This window comes from Panthera uncia (genome assembly GCF_023721935.1).
Source record: "Panthera uncia isolate 11264 chromosome E2 unlocalized genomic scaffold, Puncia_PCG_1.0 HiC_scaffold_20, whole genome shotgun sequence".
Taxonomy (NCBI): Eukaryota; Metazoa; Chordata; class Mammalia; order Carnivora; family Felidae; genus Panthera; species Panthera uncia.
This window is the reverse complement of record NW_026057589.1, coordinates 12769004-12787466: the sequence shown is the minus strand read 5'-3', so window position 1 is coordinate 12787466 and position 18463 is coordinate 12769004. Positions and strand designations below refer to the sequence as shown.

The following is an 18463-nucleotide window of genomic DNA, read 5'->3' as shown; positions in this document are numbered from 1 at the left end:
CCCCCCCCCCCCCCCCCCCCCCCCCCCCCCCGGGGCCCTCTCACCTAGGTGGCTCCATCAGCACCCGTCAGCACCAGGCTGGGCCCACTCAGCCTCGACGCCTGGCTTACAAGGTTTCTCCAGGGCCAGCTCCCCTCCACAAGACCTAGATGACCCCATCCGCTGCCAACAGTGCTCTCCCCAGCGCACCCCTGGCCACGCCCTCGGAGGTCCCCATGTCACAAGGCCTGGAGGCAGAGCACAGGGACGGGGTAGGAGTGTGGCGGAAAGGGAGCACTTGGCCCCCGCCTGTCCCTCAGTGGCTGGACGGGAAGGACAGTGAGAACGAAGGATACAACTTCTGGATGAGGTCATAGGCGTGCCGGTAGTTCTGGGTGAGGAAGCACAGGGACACCGTGGTGACCGGGTTGTGGCACCAGGAGCGGTACAGGCAGCAGAACAGGTTCTGGCTCTCCTGAGGAGGAAGAGGTGTGAGCGGCTGGCAGAGCCCCTACTCTTCCCACCCGGGGTCCTCACGGGGCCTGAGATCCAGGGGCCCTCGCCCAACGCCGGGGAGACAGCTCAGCACCCAGGGCTGTGTTTGGCAGCCCAGCTGGGAACGAGTTGTCACAAAGGAAATGCTGACAGCTCTTCCTCAGACCCTGTCATTACTCCCAGTCCCACAGAGCCACGTGGTGGTGGCTGTGAGGGCCTGGTCAGGCGTGAGCCCGTCCTCTGTGCTGGCATTTGTGCCCTCGGCAAAGAACGGTAATTGTCCTCCTAGAACTCTGTGGTCCTGGAGCCTGTGGGGCTTGGAGGGCTGTGGGGAGGGCTTGGGTGTGGGCAGGGAGGAAGCTTCCTCAGGGCCTGGGCTCTCCCCGGCAGCATCCCGTCTCATTTTCAGATGCCATCTCCTCCCTCCTCTGCAGCCCACCTGGCACTCAGGAAGCGGCCCAGAGGCTGAGCCCACACCCTGAAGGGAGCCCCTGCCCTGAGGAAAATTCTTAAGTCCTCTGCGAATGTCTGGAAAGAACCACAGGAAGAAGGCAGAGGTGTGGCCTGGATCATTCCGAGCTGCCTGGCCCCAGATGCCCCGATGCAGGCTTGGAGGTCCTTGAGACGCCCGGAGAGGGAGCGGAGGCAGCGTGTGAGTTGGGAAGGAGGGTGTGGGGTGGAGACCACAGCCCGCATCGGGGAACGAAAGCCCTGGAGCCACCGGCACATCCAGGACAGTTCAGCCTCCTGCCCTTGGGCCGAGCGAGACCCTTGACCCAAGCGAGACCCTTGACCCGTGTCCCCCAGGATGACAGGATGGTGAGCGCCTCCGGGCTCTCTCTGATCAGCCCTGGTGGTTCCTTATCCGGAGCCTGAGCCGGGCAGTGCTGTGACACCTTGACTTAGGACAGGATGCCTTGTGAGACAGACATGTCTAACTGTTGGAAAGAGGGGACAGGGCCAGGGAAGAGGGCGTGGAGGCTAATAACCCCTGATGTCTGGCGACGCTGTCATCCAGAAACCTGACTCAGACAGCGTGGCATGAACTGCTGGGTCCCGGAACATGGTCCCAGAATCCAATCCACTCGAGTATTCTGCGAAGGGGCAGTGACCCCCTCGGACAGTGGGGTGGGGTATGAATGAGTGGAAAACACACTGTCTTTGGTGGATCCGGAGGGCATGTGGACCCTAGAGTCCGGAGACTTCCGTGGGCAAGGATCTCCACAGTGGGTGGCTAAGGAAGCCACTTGGGACTTACTGCCACGGTTGCCACTTCCATGTAGCTAACCCAGGGCAGTCTGTAGTTTACACCCGACCCGGAGATCTGAGTTCATCCTGTCTCCTGTCTGCGAGCCTCCTGGGGCCTTGGGGTGGGGTAGCACGGCTGTGTGCCCGAGTGCATGCGGGATTAAACCCAGGGCCCGAGCCCATGGACACGGAGTACCGGGGTCTTCAGGTCCTTGAGCTGGTTTCTCAGCTGGAAGAGCTCTGTGGAGGTGAGCAGGATGGTGTTGAGAGTGTGGACCATGGTCGAGGCGAACTTGAGGTCCTCCTCTCGGAGCAGGATGTCCGCCATCGAGTGAAAGATGTTCTCTGCGTTCAGCAGGAGGCAGAGCTGCCTGGAAAACAGGCAGAGGAGAGGTTACGGAAACCTCTGGGCTTAACCTAGGAATCCCCTCTCGCGGCATCCTGAGGCAACCTGCTCTCTCCTGGGTTTGGCCTGGAACCTCAGCTCTGAGGCCTGTGGGGGTCACTGGGGCCTGGCTCTGTGCCTCCCAACACCGCTCACCCTGGCTCAGCAACTCCGGAGCCCCCACAGGCTGGATTTACCTCCCTTCCCTGCCCCAGGCCCCAAAATGGAATTCTGAGAGAAACAGTGGGCCTCTGCCTACCGATATCACCACAGAAGCTCCAACTTCCCTTTCCGATCTCCTGCATACCAGAGCAATGCCCCCCACATGCCAAGCTACTCCCTACCCTTTCCCACCTTTACTTTTTGGATAGAGATTATCTTCATGTGACAAAGAACACACGTACCGGTCATTCGTGTCCTCTGCCCTCCCCGTTGGCGTCAGGAACCTGTTTGTTTTGTTCGCAGCTGCACCCCCACCTGGAGTACACTGTGCCTGCCGGTAGCAGGGGCTCAGGGGGTGCTTGTGGGATGAACGAACCCTATGACAACCCCGAGTTTTCTCTTTGCTGCCTGGATAATGAAACGCTGGTACAGGGAGACAAAGTGACTTAACCAAGGGGCCAAGCTAGGGACTTGCTAGGGCCTCTTTTCCTTCCTGCCACCTCTTCTCTAGTAATAGTCTTGCAGGGAATAAGACTTGGGCTTCGTGCAAAAGAGTCTCCATTTTATTAAAAGGACAACAGGAAATCCAGAGAATGGAGAAAAGGAGATTTTTCCAGGGTCCCTGGGCCAGATGACGTCAACAGTGACAGGCAAGTCTCAAGGACAGACTCGGAGGAAGCCTGGTGACCGCCCTAGTGTGCCATGGTGCCCATGGAGGGCTGGCCTTGAGGGTACGAGTGGGCCTTCCTGTCGGGAGTCCAGGGATCCCAAGGCTCCTTAAAAATCCAGAAGGGTTGGGGCGCCTGGGTGGCGCAGTCGGTTAAGCGTCCGACTTCAGCCAGGTCACGATCTCGCGGTCCGTGAGTTCGAGCCCCGCATCAGGCTCTGGGCTGATGGCTCGGAGCCTGGAGCCTGTTTCCGATTCTGTGTCTCCCTCTCTCTCTGCCCCTCCCCCGTTCATGCTCTGTCTCTCTCTGTCCCAAAAATAAATTAAAAAAAAAAAAAAAAAATCCAGAAGGGCAAACCAGGGAGCCGGCAGGTGGGGCTTGGAGGGGAGGGGTGTGGCCACTGAGCTCCTGACTGTACCAGCACGGTACCCCCTCCCATTTGGGGTTCAGTCTGTCCGCCTGTCTCCTGGTCTCTGCTTCTGGAAGTATACAGATTAGGACTCCAGCCTGTGGGGACAAAGGTCTGAGGCCTCAAGGTCTCGTGTGCTAAACGTGAATCACATTTGGAGCCAACATGCCTGAAACATGTCTATCCCAGGTCACCGAACTCACACTAAACTCCGCATTTATCAGGGTCTGGTTTCCTGCCTCCCTCTGAATACCAGCCATGCCTTGGGGCCAGACAGCAGAAGATTCTTCCCCACCCCCGGCTCCAGAAAAATCCCAGAGCATTTGGTAATGGAGAGGCCAAACCACGAAGTGCAAACAGTGGGCAGGCCGTCTCCAGCCCAGGCCCAGCTAGAAACGGCAGCCTTGGGCAAGAACCCACCAGAGAAGTGGAAACAAGGCTGTTGGGGGGTGGGGCTGGAGGGTGGTGTGGGAAGGGCTCTGTCATCACCTGGGTGGCTCCTGACCAGCTGGGTGACCCCAGTGTCTCTGGGCCACAATTTCTTTACCTAACTGGGGGTAATACCTGCTTGTACAGTGGTGGCTACTCAGAGGAGAGCTGCCGAGACCAGGGATGGCTCATGTGGGGGTACACGGTATACGGTGACTGGACCCTAGCTGGGGTGACAGCCAGCTCACAGGAGGAAGCCTGGCCTTTCTGTAGAGCACAGACAGCACTTTCCGTCCCCTCCTGAGCCTCCCACCCCCGGATAAGCCCCGTCTCCAGGGCTATGGGATAGAAATGTTCCAGGAGGGCAGGCCAGGGAGGAAGGGGAGCATTCTGACAAATGGTCACAAATGCCCGTCGGCTGCAGCTGCTGCCGTCTCCATGACAGAGGCCAACAGCTGAGGCTCTGCCAGGCAGCGCTCTCCAGGGACCGCGGGGCGCAGGGACCTGTAGCAGCCAGAGGGCCGGGGTGGCACTCTCACAAGAGGACAGTCGGGGAGGTGCAGGAGGGCAAGCAAAGGGGGTGGTGGTAAGGACAGGTGGGCGCCCTGGCCTCCTGGTGTCCCTCAGAAGCCAGGGACACTGATGCACTACAGAAGGTGAGGGATGATAGAGTTTTCTGGAAATGCTCTTCTCCTGCCACCCGTGACAGCACACTCTCCCGGCTTTCCCCTTCTTCAGCAACTGCTGCTCCTCTAGGGTTGTGCCGGTTCTGTGCAGGCGCACTGTGTCTCTCTCTCGTCTGCATCTCTTGGTGGCTGAGCCAGCTCCTCTATTTTCAAGGCTGTCTCTAGATCAGCAGCTGTCCAACGGGCATTTCAAACTTGGCAGGGTCACAGCACAACTCTTTGGGTCCCCCTAGGCCTCCGCCCCAGCCTTCCCCATCTCAGGAAGCGGTGTCACTGCTGCGGCCACCTAGCTGCTCCTCCCAAACCAAGGAAGGAGTCGTCCTCAATCCCCTGGCCTCTCTGCCCAGTGCGCCCGCCAGTCCGGGTATCTCTTCTGGTCAATTCCAAGCCGGCTCCTCACGGGTCTCCCTGCTGCCTCTCTCACCCCTACAGTCCACCCTCCCAGTGGACTGGCCATTGGGGCAAGCCTTAAAAAGTGCTAAACAGAGCACGCCCCTCCCCAGTGACTTCCCACTGGATCCAAACAAACATGGCATGGCTCCTTGCCATGCCTCCAGGATCTCACACCTTCTGGTCACTTCTCTTCAACTTCAGCTCTTAATATTCCTCCTTCACTCCTGGCATGCTGGCCCCTTGTGCTTTCCTTCCGTTCCTGACCTCTGCCCTGGCCTGGAAAAGCTCTGCCGAGGGACCAGCGCGTGGCCAGCCCCCTCTGGTCGTTGAGCTGTCAGCTCTAACTCCGGGCCGGGGGAGGCCTCTGTCCAGGGCTCATCTCCCACCAGCCCTTTCTAAGGAAAGTTCTGTGTCTTTTCTGAGCATTTCTCACTACCTGGATCATCTGACAGACTGTTTACAGGGTCCTAGCTGTCTCTCACTCTAGAATGTGAGCTACAAAGGGCAGGGCCCTGCTGTGACCTCATGACAAGGGCATGGCACTGAGTAGCTGCTCAATAACCACTGCTGAACCTTAGGGTATGGACGTGTCAAGGCCCGGCAATACTCCGGTGTGCCACTCCAGCTCGCTCCCTCTGCTCATCCTGGGCAGGCCCCTGCATGCTGTGCACAGGCCTGTCTGCAGAGAGCAGCCTCCCAGATGCTACATTTCCCCCCTTATCACCCAGGGCCTGGCTGCCCCGCCTAAGGAATGTGGGAGGCTAGTTCAGTGGAGACCCCTGAACCCGTGCTGTCGGGACACGGCAACAATACGTAGCACCAAGGAACCTCCCCCAAGCTCCACTCATGAAATCACCACAAGAGGTGAAGGGAGGGAAGCTGGGAAGACGTACCCTGGAGAGGTGCAGCGGTGGGGGGCACACACCCCATCCAGCCTCAAGCCTCTGGATGTTTGCTTCAGCGGGGTTGTCTCCTCTGCCCCAGGAAGGGCTGTTCTGCCCCCTACCACTGTGGCTGGGGCAGGAGAGAGGGAGGTATGCAGAGGCAGGGGCTGTCTTGTCTTATCCAGCCTTTGCCATCCCATCCCAAGGTCACCCCAAATCGGGGAGAAGAAAAACAATTCCAAGACTGCTGGGACACGATGCCTCCAGAAGGCAGGAACAAAGAAATATTAGCTAGCTCACTGGAAGCTCTTAACCGCACGCCAGGCACCGTGCTGAGGGTGTTACAGGAGCCCCAGTGGGACGGGCAAGGGGTGATGTGAAAGAACAGCAGCTCCAGTCGCCGCAGGCTCAATGGGTCCTGGGCATCTTTGGGGGAGGGGAAGGTGAATCTGGGGAGGTCAGCTGGGCCATACCCTGGAGAGTTCTGAATAGCTGAACAGGAAGAGGATGCTGATTCCTCTTCCTAAGTAAGAAGGTCGAGTGGGCACCCACTTTTCACTTCAACCTCGACTCCATGACATGGCCTGCAAAGGTGGCCTCCGATTCCAGAGGCCCAGCCCTAGGGTCCTCGTGTGTCATCTCGAGGAGTCCTCACACACCGGGCAGGGGGTACACCCGTCACTCCACACGGAGAGCACCACGCTGCCAGGCACACAGCTGATCAGGGGACAAGGAGCGGAGGATCCGGACCCAGAAAAGTCCACTTCCAGAACCTGAGCTCCTGTTCCTCTTCTGCCTCCTTGGTGCCCGTCCACGCCCCGTGGTGGCCTGGCAGATGGCCGCCTCGCAGGGCTGCTGAACCATCGCCTCTCTGTTGAGCCCCAGCCCCGCCTGAGCTGCCTGCCTGGCTCTCCAGCACAGCATCAATAATGGAACACAGCTTGCAAACATTAAACACTTGCCTGTACTTTTAATACTCACATTAAAGTGCTATTCATCATGAGACAATGGCTTGCAGAATGCTTGGGGACAAGGTAGAGAGATGAGGCAGGAGGAATCCTACTTGGGGACCGGGAGGGAGCAGCCTGGAGGCCCACCTCAGGACAGGGGCCCACGTGTTTGCCTGGAGGTGGCTGTGGGTACGTAGCCAGAGCCCCACACATGGGCTCTGCCTCCCCCTCCTCCAGCCTCCTGCTGCCTGCCTGGGCAGCTGTTCCCCTACTTCTGGGTCTGGGTTCGTGTCGGGGAGGGAACAGTTCTCTTGGTCCCTCTGTTATATACCAGGAGCTCTCAGGGGAGCAGCTTGCTTCCGGCCTGATCCAAGACAGGGACCCTCACTTTCTCTTCCCTATTGGATTGAGATGACGCCGCCTTGCCCAGAGAGGTGCCTTCTTTGGGGGTGACTTCAAAAGGCCAAGGCCTATGGCAGGGCCAGGGGCGGGCACTCTGGTGCAGGGCTGGCCTGGAAATGGCTGCACAACACTTGCCAGACCGGTGTGAGCTTTGTGTTGCCGCCAACCACTAACATTGGCCAAGTGTCCACGTGCACCAGACTCTGGCCCTGAATGGACACCGGCCACAGTGGCAGATGCTCTCCCCAGCCCCCTCTCCGACACCCACGCACGGCCCCTGCTTGAGGGGATGTGTGGGCCAGAGCAGGTAGGAGGAGGAAGGTATCAGGTGGCTCCAGAACGGCCAGAAGTCCCGCCCGTGAGGCAACAGCTGCTGCCCACCTCATGGGAGAAAGGCACAGGCAGAGGCCAGCCCCCACTAGGCCAACAGGGAGTCTGGCGCTCATCCTTCAGCTTGTCCTGGGAGCGGGAAAGGGGCCACATGCTGCTTTTCCTCTAGGGACCTGCTCAGGCCACCAACTCGGGCAAGGCCAAGACTTGATTTGGAGGATAAGACCTGCCCAGTGGCTTTGAGCCCCACCCTGCCCCCATCGGGGCCAAGTGCAGAGCAGGAAAGAAGAGGGGAACACTGCTGTCTGAGGGTGCAAGGTGGGGGCTGCTGCTGCCTCCAGATGCCTCTCTCCAAGTGGCCGGTCCCACTGTCACACAGTTCATTCAGTGGGGCTGGGCAGGGCATGAGGCACAGGGTTCAGCGCTGAGGAGGCCTGTTTTGGTAGTGGGAGAGGGGAAAGGGGGGGTGAGCAGTTCCCTTGAGGACAGATGCACCCCAGGGCCTGGGGAGGCGCATGGCAGGGCCAAATGAGGGGGGTAGCTGGAGAGTGGGCTCTTCCCAGGGCCAGGCCCATGTGCGGGAGCAGGGGCCCGTAGCAGGGTGGGGGTCCTGGAGGGCAGAGTCCCCAGCCTGGGTACCCTTCCTGGGGAGGAAGCACTCTGGCTCCCTGCCACGCTGTGCTCTGGGGAATCTGAACTCTGCCGTGTAGATTCAGGGAAGATGTAACACTTCTTCCCATGACCCCGCTTCCTTGCGCCCTCTGAAAACAAGACCAGCAAGACTGTCACGGCCAGAAGCTGTCGCCCCTTTCACTGTCAGCCGATCAGTCCCGGCCCATTTGCAAGACACGCACGCTGGCTCCCTCCTGGGGCTCTCCTCCTGCTCTGGTCCCCAAGTAAGGGCACGCTGATGCCCCCCACACCCCCGCCCCCAATCGTTCTGACACGGAGCCCAGAGCTGAGGGCCGGCCAGGGAGGCAGAGTGAGCTCATCTACACTCATGGGGTGGTGGGGGCTGCTGCCCTCCTCTCCCCTCCCCTCCCCTCTCCTTCCACAAGCCTGGCTTTTTAAAGAGAGACAAAAGGCAGAGGCAGACGATGTGTCTGACCCACGGAGGGGATGCCTGGGGTGAGCGCTCAGCCCAGAGGGCCCAGGAGCGCCCCCCTTGCCGGGTGACCCCACCGTGTTGGCTGTCATGCTGCTGGTGGGCACAGCCTGCCTCGATGGCGACTCGGCCCAAGGCTACCGGACAGGGTGAGGGCACCAGACAGAGTCAAAAGAAGTTTAAGGGGAGATGGGGGCCTTTCCCATTTTTGACTGTCCCAAACGAATGAGAAGGCTGCCAGTACAGGGACACAGAACAGCTGGCCTGGTGGGGAGAGTCTGGACAACAGCACACTTGAGTGGAAAGAGACGCCCATGTCGAGAGACGAGCTGGAGAACCTACCTCCTGCCCCCGACCTCCCCCAGTTGCTACTCATGCGCCATTCCTGCATTAGCCCTGCTGCCTCTCGGTGCCAACTGCCCCGCGATGAACACAGAACTCAGAATTAGTCTCGAGAGGGTGGGTCCCAGCTCTTTAATGCCCCCTCCCCCGTCTCCTGTGCGATCAAGGGGATGAACCCTCCAGACCCCGAGGAACCATTAGTGCCACAGGGGAAGCGGGCGATGTGGTCAATTCCACGGGCACCTCCTGCTGGGCCAGGCCTAGTAAGTGGCTTCCCTGATACAGACAGGAAGGTCTGCTTGTGGCTCCTACAACGGCCCACTGGACGCCACCCCGCCTCACCTCCACTTCTGTGCTATGGCATCAGGGGGCCACCTGGGGCCCCCGGGTCCGGCCCGGGCAGGTCTGGGCCTCCAGCCGCACCAGGCCGGGTGGGCCCTGGCCTGCGGCTTGGCTCTCTGGGGAGGGGATGGTCAGCTGTGGGGTCTCGCTCTGCTGGGGCCTGGAAGGTGACTGGGCAGGCAGGCCTTGTCCTAGCTCCTTTGCTGAGGCCGAAACTAGACGCTGCCTCTGAGGAAAGCTCACGGTGGGGTGGGCCCCACGGCCCCCTGCCGGGTGGCCTCAGGGCCAGGCCCACCGGGGTGAGGAACAAGTTCATATGCCTCTTGTGCAGGTGTCCTTGGCAGCAGGGCGGAGCCATTTCTGCTCAGTTTTCCCCTCTCCCTCCAGCTGGGCCTCCTTCATCTGCATCCCAAGCACCTGTGTCCTGATCAGGCCAACACTGTGCATGGGGGGACAGGCCTTCACTTCTCTACTCTGGCTGCTAGCTGGGGTCCGCATCCCCTCAGTGGTCTAAGGCCAAGGGGACATGGGCTTTCCTGGGAGATGCCTAGAGTCTCACAGCTGTAGCTCTGAAGTGGAGAGCATCATGTCAAGCACAGAAAACACAGGGGCCCGGAGCCATCACCACCATTCCCACTGGAAAGGCCCCTCCCGCCCTGTGCCCGTCCCTGCCCGACAGCTGGGATCCTTTAGGAACTTAAAGGGAAAGCAGCTTTCAGGTCAGGGTAACTTAGAGTGGGAGGTAGCAGTGGCCTCCCCTCTGAAGTTCAGAAAGCTCCAGAGCGTCACTGCCCCCACCTCTCCCCACCCCACACTCCTCTTCCCTTCCAGCTCCCTGCTTCCCAAGTATGAAAATTGTAAATCTGTTTTATTTATTTCAATCAATCCTCAACAGTGTGCCCCTCAGGGCAGAGGCAGCCATGGTAACCCTGCCAACTCATGCCTTAAAAATTCATCGTGCAATGTGCAATGTGTCTGATACGTTTAAAAGTTTCTTTGGGGGGGGGGGTGGTGGGGATGGGAGGAGGCACAAGGACTTGTTTTTCTGGGTCTTGCTGGGAGCTGGTGGAAAGGCATGGAGGGAGGGGCACAGCACGATGGGGAAGAGGAAGAAAAGGGTCTTTTCTCTACTCAGGTCTCTGTTCCTCTATTAAAGAGCAGTGTGGCCAGGCTCCTGGGGGCCACAGACACCTGGCTGGGCTCATCCGGAGACCCCCCCCAGGGAAGGCTCATCTGGATGGGAGTGGCTAAGAAAACCATGGCCTCCTGGAAGCCACCTTGTTCTGAGCCAACCCCTCTCCAGGTTTGGGGTTGTCTCTAGGGACCAAGATGACAGTGGGGCAGAACCAGGAGAGGTGACTCCTGCCTCCTACACTGCCTGGGTGGTCAGGTGGCCCTTGCTGCCATGTGAGGGGCTCCACCTATTCCTCAGGACAGAAGCCGTCTCCTACACATGGCTCAGCTGACAGACTGGGCCCCATTTTCCTTGTGCTCTTATCAATCTGGCCAAGCCCGTCTCCCACTGTTCATCCATACAGAACTCTCTAGACCCCTTCAGGCCTTTGTTTGAGCTGTCCCCATCCAGGACCCCTGAGAGGGCCTTTACCCCTCTCCTGCCTCACCCTTGCTAATTCTCCACAATCTCCTTCCTCACTTGAACGTCTCCTCCTTAACCTACGCTTCCCAAGGCACAATGTGCCTGAAAGTGTACGAGGACTGGCCCAGGGCTGGGCCCCTGTGGGCAACGGGGACGGACACTTCCGGAATAGAAGATTAATTGCCAGGAGGAGAGAGGTGGCTTGGATTACTTCGGCTGTGGAATCTGGTTTGCATGAGGAACTGCATGCTCGGGCCCAGGGAGCCGGCTGGGCTTTGAGCCCTGCATCGGGGGTTCTGTAAAGAGTCTGGTTCTAGCTGAAGCACTTTGAGAAGGGGCCTCTGAGGTCAGATGAGCAGGTGTCTGACTTACAGACAAGGTCCGGGTTTGTGTCCCAGAAAAGAGGCTTCATCTTCTATCCCACATGGAGATACCCCAGAATATGGCTGGAAGCAGGTCAGATGGCAGGGGTGGGATCCTGTGCTGGAGGTTCTTGGGACACCACAAGACAAGCAGGGAAGACCCCGGGGGCCCGGCTGAGTTGTGTTGGTGCTTTTGGGAGGTGGGGGAGGTGGTATGAGCTGGAGGCCGCCCCTCCAGGCCTCCAACCCTCGGTGGGGGAAGCTCACAGCTCAGGAGCATTTCGATTTTGAACGCTGAGCAAGTGGAAAAATGAAAACAAAGGGAAGGGTCACTAAAGGGAATCCTGTTGTCTCCACAACAGTCAATTCCAAGAAACACTGACACACACCCAGCCCTCGAGAACGGCCGGCTCCCACCTTCTCCTGTCACAGAGGTTCCTGCCCAGTAACAGCCACACACAGCACACACTTGTGAACGCTTTCTCTACACGGGGCAGGCCATGTACCCTGAATCCCATTAACGTGGGCCGGGTGTTATTTCAGCAGAGAATGAAAACGGAGCACGGATTAGAGCCCTGCCAAGGCCCCGTGTGGTGGCCCAGCCCCATGCGCTTAGCTGCTGCCTGGCCACACACCCAGCCCGTAGGTCTCAGGGCCCGGCTGCCACAGGTGCCGAGGCACAGGTTTTCTGGACGACAGATGGTTTGGGGGGCACCTTGGCTACAGATATCACCGGGCCCTCTGATGCCTGGGGCCTGAATTTCTCCAGAACCTTCCTGTGGCTTTGGGGAAGTTTATCTGCCAACCAGCTGCTTCTACCAGACCCTCAACCTGGGGCTACCTCTGTGGATGGCAGGCAATGACCACACCGGCCACATCTGGCCAGGACAGTGTTGACCTGTGCCCACACTTAGTTCTGACCTGCTGGGGTGATGGTTTTTCTCCTAGGGGTGGGTAGGAGGCAGAGTCAGGAACTGCACTCACAGCTCTGCCACCAGAACCCAGGCTCAGATCTGGTTGGCAGGGGTGGGGGTGACTCCATCAGCAGCTTCCCAGAAACCTCTGCTAGAAGCCGTGGCTCCTGAGTGTGGGTCCCAGGCCGGCTGTTGCCTGAGGTCTGAGGGGGAGGGGGAATGTCACTACAACGAGTGCTGGTGCTCTGACCACAGGCCTACGCTGCCAGGGAAACAGCATCTCTGAGCCCCACATGCCTGGGAGCCCCTGGGTTGGCCATGACAGAACCACGGAGGGAGACTTTCTCGCCCTTTGAAGCCCCCTGAGCTCCTACCCTTCTCAGGCAGGATTTCCTCCCAAGGACATGCTCAGCCTCCCTGCCTGTGAAGTGGCCTCACGCTGCCCTAAGGCCAACACGCAGACAGCCTGGCAAACGGGCTTCAGGCCCCAGATGTGCCTGCCCATCCAGGCCCCTGCCAACTTCCAGCCAGGTGCACGGAGGTCCTCAGGGGTCATGTGCTCATGGGACAGAGGAACCAAATGAAGCCAAGCACTGGTCCAAGGCCACGCTTCCAGGCCCGTAGTGGAGCAGAGTCCCTGACCCGGAGTTCATGTTCTCTTCTGCCAAACATTCCCATGCCGTGTGTCACCTACAGGACACAGGCCTCCCCTCCCTGGCCCAGCCCTTCTTTCCGCCTGACGGAGAGCTCTAATTCCTCGTGACTCCAATGTCCGGCGCAAAGACATCCCTTTACCTGATAGCTTGGGACACATTCACCAGGTAGAATAGACAAGCAGAGACACAGAGAGTCTTAGGACAGGTGAGGGAAAGGCCCCCCACATCTCCGCCATTTCCCTCTTCAAACCACTGGTGTGACCTTCTGAGGAATAAGGCAAGCAAGTAACGGAAGCGCCAGGAGCCAGAGGAGCCCGGGCAGGACTGTCCCATCATACGTGGGAATGGCTTGGGGACTCCCCTTGTTCCAAACATTACCTGTTAGCAAGGTGCTCCGTCCACATTTTCCATTACTTCATCCCACTATTCCCAAACTAGTCCTCTGTTCCAGGCCAACGGATCACTCCCCACTGCTACTTGTATGACCACGAACATTTACAGATGGCGGGGTCTCCCTTCCACCTTGCCTGGCACTGAGCCCACACATCGAGGCCTCCCTACAACTCTGCCCTTCTAACCTTAAAGCCCTGCAACCGACTCGAGCCCAGCAGCCGGTTGTTCACGTGGTCACTGCACTGAGGCCAGAGCGCCTCCCTCCCCAAATTCCTCATCCAAATGGGCTGGCTGTCCTTGTGGTTGTGGGTCCTGGGTAATCACAGTGACCCACCTCCAGCTCATGTTCCTGTGGTAACTTTAAGGGCTGAATGGCTCCAACCAGGGGGTGCCATCTTGCTTTCTGGCGGCAGTCTCACTTCTCTGCCCTGGGGCTCCACACTTCTCAGGGGGGAGCCACGACCCCATGGCCCATCAGTGTCCTCGCCCACCCACAAGGTCATACAGTTTCCGGTCAGAACTGGAAAGGCCCTCCAAGCAAGGAACAGCATCCTACCAAGAGACCCATCAACCTGGCTATATATTGGGAGTCACCTGAAGACCATATGGGATACTAAGACCACGCTCAGGCCCACCCCAGGGAGTAGCGATCTGTATTCTTAACAGGCTTCACAGTCGGAACTGAGAACCCCGGCCCCCAAACGGCTTCCCCAGAGCCACTGCCATAAGCTCAGTGGTGCCACTGGCCGGGAGAAATGCGGAGATTTTACTAGCAGTCCCAAAGGATGCGCAGCCTTGGAACTTTGGGTGTGAGGCCCCGGCTGCTGTCCTTCTCATGACATACCCTCACCTCCCCAGAGCCCGGTCCTGGCCTTCTGAAGTTTCTGCCTGGTCTTCTGCTATTTCCCTGCTGGTCTCCACCTGAGGGGCCCCGCTAGCTGTGCGCAGCCCCAACGTGCTCTGTCCAACGGAAGGAAAAGGAGGGCAACTGTCAGGCCAAATCTGTGCTGCCACCCTCGTCTCAGGCTGCAGTCCCTTGGCAGTCACGCGCTGGTGTGTCCCTCCAGCCTCGGATGCCCCAGGGGAGGAAACTCAGCTCACCAGCCGCTGCACTGGGCACAGGCCAAACGTGCCTTTCTGGCCTTCAAATCTTTAGTCTTGGGGGTTTTATGAAATATTATAAAGTGAGATTGCTCTCTGTAGCTCTTTACAAGTACTCACTTAAAGGGCACGGAGATAAACGTCAGAAACAGAACGGGAAGTGAAACACTAATACCCACTGCTGGTAACAAAGAGCAAATATCACAGCAGCCTGACTGCTGCGTCTCTTGGAAAATGGTAAAAAGATCAGAGTGAAAGGGCTGGGAGGAAGGAAGGGCCACAGCAGAAGTGACCGGATAAAGACAGCAAGGACGGACTCCTTCAGTTCTTTGTGGCCAGATCAAGTGGGGGGGTGTCTCTTATTCGTACGCTCCTCCACCCCCTGCCAGGAGGCTGAAAAAATTCCTCTCGTGATCAGTCATTTTCAGGGAGTTTTAAGATGCATGAAATGGGCTTTTCATCCCAATGTTCCTTTCCAGTCCAGGAAATCTGCACCAGATTAAATGCACAAAAGCAAGAAAGGGTCCCTGGTGGGAGTGGTCTGTGGAAGTCCCTCTGGGGAAAGTGTCTGCAGGCATCTGGAGTCCCAGGGCCCGATCACAGACCAGGTTCCCCTCGGCAGAGCTGGGCCAGGCAAGGGGCCTGCTAGGGAACAGCCATCCTGCCCTCCCCTGGCACCCACCACTGCCACGGAGCAGAGATCAGGCCACCTCACACAGGGAACTATACGATGGAGTTGAACACGGCAGTGTGGTGACCTTAATAAGGGAGGGTGACCTCAAGCCACTCTGCTTTGGCTTAGAGCTTAGAGTGCAGTGAGCAAGCGAGCTGAGGGTCCTGAGGGAGGTGCGTTCTGCTGAATGATGCCTGCGTGAGTGAAAACGAGGCAGGCTGCAGGGCGATCCTGAGTCCCGAATCCACTGCTGGAAAGCCATGACCACGACTAAAACCAAACTTAGCCGAACTGTGTATTTACAAATGCAAAGACAAAGTTTTGTAAGTAATTCCTTGAAACTAAAAGAGAGTCTACTCCTGGAGGAGGAGGAGGACGTGGTGGAGGGTCTTTTACATATTATGCTGTATCTTCTGCACCGTTTTGGTTTTTATCTTCTATGGCTTAGATTTTTTTTTTTTTTTTTTTTTTTTTTTTAAATGATAGATAAAGACATTAGAATCCTAGGGGCGCCTGGGCGGCTCAGTCGGTTGGGCGTCTGACTTCGGCTCAGGTCATGATCTCATGGCCCGTGAGTTCGAGCCCCGCGTCGGGCCCTGTGCTGACAGCTCAGAGCCTGGAGCCTGCTTCGGATTCTGTGTCTCCCTCTCTCTCTGACCCTTCCCCGTTCATACTCTGTCTCTGTCTCAAAAATAAATAAACATTAAAAACAAAAAAATAAAAAAAATTAAAAAAAAGACATTAGAATCCTATACATTTGGGGATCGTCTGGACTCCATCATGGACAGTCTCAGGGGCAGAGAAAGGGAGAAGGGTGCCAGGAAGGGGCGCCTCCTTAGAGGGTGTTCACGCCCCAGGCCTCCAGCGGAGACGGCAGAGTCTCTCTCCCGGGTGGGGGCTGCTGCAGATTTGCAGATTTAACAATGGAAACATGCATTTTACAAATGAGAGGATCAACAGCCGGGAGATGGTATTTTTAGCTACTGTGGCTCTTTGCTTCAAAGGCGTAGGTTTCATCTGAAACCAGGCAAACCTCCTACAAAGTCTGCCTGTTTGCAAGGAGTGATTAGCATAATACGAGCAGGAGAACCGGCCAGGCTCGGTTCTGAGGCAGGAGTGCCTACTACGGGGAGGCCTTCTCCTGAAAGAGAATCACGAGAAGAGGAAAGTCTTCTCAATGGAGATGAAGCCCCTGCCTTCAATCAGAGCAGGAGGGCTGCCCTGCACCCACGGAGCCCGGTGTGGTGGGTGTGAGCAGCCGCACAGGGTGAGACCTGAGTCCACACGGGCCCACAGCTGTGGACAGCAAGGCCACCCTCTGGGCTGTTGCTGACAGCGTCGCTATGGCCTCACACAACCACCTCTTCCAGAAGAAGGACAGAAGGTCTGGGGCTAACCTTCCAGATACCCCTCCTGAGCAGTCGGGCAGAACCAAGTCAAGGCTGAGGGCGAGGGTGGACTGGGAGTAGCAGGGGGGCTGTCGCAGCAGGAGGACTCAGATGGTGACCTCTCAGGGAGGCGTCCTCCCTGGCAGGGCTCCCGGCCCTTGGGGAGTGGCACGGCTGTGGGACTGCGCCGTGGGCCCTTGCCGGGGTCTGTCCGTCCTGCCCTCCTTCCTCCGGGCCTCCCCCCTCTCCCCTTCTGCCCTGCCATTGTGCTGGTTTGGGAAGACGGAACATGTGGAGAGGCTTGACATTTTCTCCAAACACCGCAGAAATGCAATGGAAGCTGCGACCTTCTGAGAACCGTAATTACAGACACTCATCACAGAAACCAAGCCGGGGGCAGATCTCACCGGGCAGCTGCTCAGTGACACCAGTCCCAGAGCCCCATCCTGGGGAAAGTGTGACCTTGGGCTGCAGTGGGGGGCCGGGGACAGAAAGTGGCAGCACGCACCACTGCTATCTCAGGCACTACTGGCACGAGAGAGAGCAGAGAGACAGCAGGGGGGACAGCAGGGACAGGGAAATAATGGAGCAGCCAGTTCTTCACGGCCCCTCACCTCGGGGTCCCCATGGCAGTAAGATCATGGGTTTTCCTGCGGAGGGTCAAGGGACCGGGAAATACTCACAGAAGGGGTGCACAGCTGAAGATCTAAGAAACCAATTACATGCTACTGGGGGGCTGGGAGAAGCAGAAAGAATTGGACCCAGGTGGCCGCTCAGGCTTCAAGGGCAGGAAGGAAGTGAGGTAATGCTAGGAACCGGCCAACTGTTTGGGCCAGGGGCTACTGACAGAGGTGGGCAGGGGGTCTCCTTCAGGAAACGGCTCAAAGGAGGGGCTCAGCTCACGTGGGAGGAAGGAAAGAGCTGACTCTTCTCCAGAGAAATAACCGGACAAAGCAAGTTGGCTCAATTCACAGGCGCCTGGAATTAACTGGCTGAAGGTAGTGTCTCCTGAAGAGTCAAACAAGTTGGGGCAGGGATGTCTGGGGTGCCGGCAAAGTTTTAAGTTTAGTCCAGATTATCTGCTCAAACTGCTGGTCCTGGCAGCACCGTCTTCTAGAATGATGGAGCAGCCAGATCCCTTGTCAAGCAAGCTTCCTGAGCCACTCCTTAACTAGCCTTTGGTGTTTTATGAGGCTAATGGTCAGGGAGAGACCATAAGGTCACAACTATAGCACATTCGTCACTATCCTCCTGCATCCTGTGAGCCCTGGGCCCCACTTCCCTTCCATTCACTGGAAGGGCACTGGGCTCTGGAGGCCAGCCACCTTCAGTGTCATCCCAAAGACTAGGGGTGGCCCCGTATCAGTGGTTTCTCCTCTCAGGGTCTTGTGCACACTCATAGCAGGTGGAGAGAGTTTTCTGAACCTGCTCAGGCCCTTCAGTGGCTCAGTGGGTACCTCAGGCCTGCTCGTGAGGCAGCCGGGGGGCCTGGTCACAGCCACACACTCCCTGGGATGTCAGGGCACTGGCCACCGCGCTTCTGAGCAGACTGCTTGCTACATCAGAAACACCTTCTCCTCCCCACCCCCACCCCCAGCTAGTCCTCACTTATCTTCCACGGCTCAGTTAGACAGCACCTCTTTCCAGAAGCTTTCCCAGACTCCTCCATCGGGGCTGGGCACCACCCCCACCCCAGCTGTTCCCACCGACCACCGTCGCTGCTTGTGTTTGTGACTATCCCTGGGAGGACAGGGACTAGTTCTGCCCACTGCGGCGTCCCCGCCAGTGGGCACTAAGACTGGTCCGCTCAATGACAAATGGCATTTCCTGGCCACCCCCTGGGGAGGGGGGGGCCTGAGCTGGGGAAGAGACTCTTATCCAACCTCACAGGGGAGGGGCCGGGCGCTTGCTCCAGGCACTTCCATTCTCAGAGAGAGGACTCTTGCCTGGCCTGACAGCTGTGGCCTAATTTCCAGGGCTATACCCAGGCTCCTTATTTTAACCCACTTGATATTTTTCATTCCTGAAGCATGGGGGGTGGGGGGATGGAGAGGGATTGGAGGTGGGGGAGGTATGGACAAATGGAAAGGATGAGCCCTGTGCGGCTGGAGGACTCGGGCATTCTGGGGAGAACATGTGCCAAGAGACAAAGGGATAGGATGAGGAGGGC

At 58.2% G+C, this 18463-nt stretch overlaps 1 protein-coding gene across 2 annotated transcripts in view; it reads right to left on the bottom strand.

Moving 5' to 3' along the window:
- Nucleotides 1-18463, bottom strand: part of VAC14 (VAC14 component of PIKFYVE complex) — a 102917-nt gene that overhangs the window by 8231 nt on the left and 76223 nt on the right. For both annotated transcript variants that reach the window (XM_049622596.1, XM_049622595.1), the window contains exons 15-16: nucleotides 1919-2093; nucleotides 336-454 (exon numbers count right to left, since the gene is read on the bottom strand). In XM_049622596.1, the coding sequence (XP_049478553.1) occupies nucleotides 336-454; nucleotides 1919-2093 (294 nt within the window). The remainder of the gene's footprint in view (nucleotides 1-335; nucleotides 455-1918; nucleotides 2094-18463) is intronic.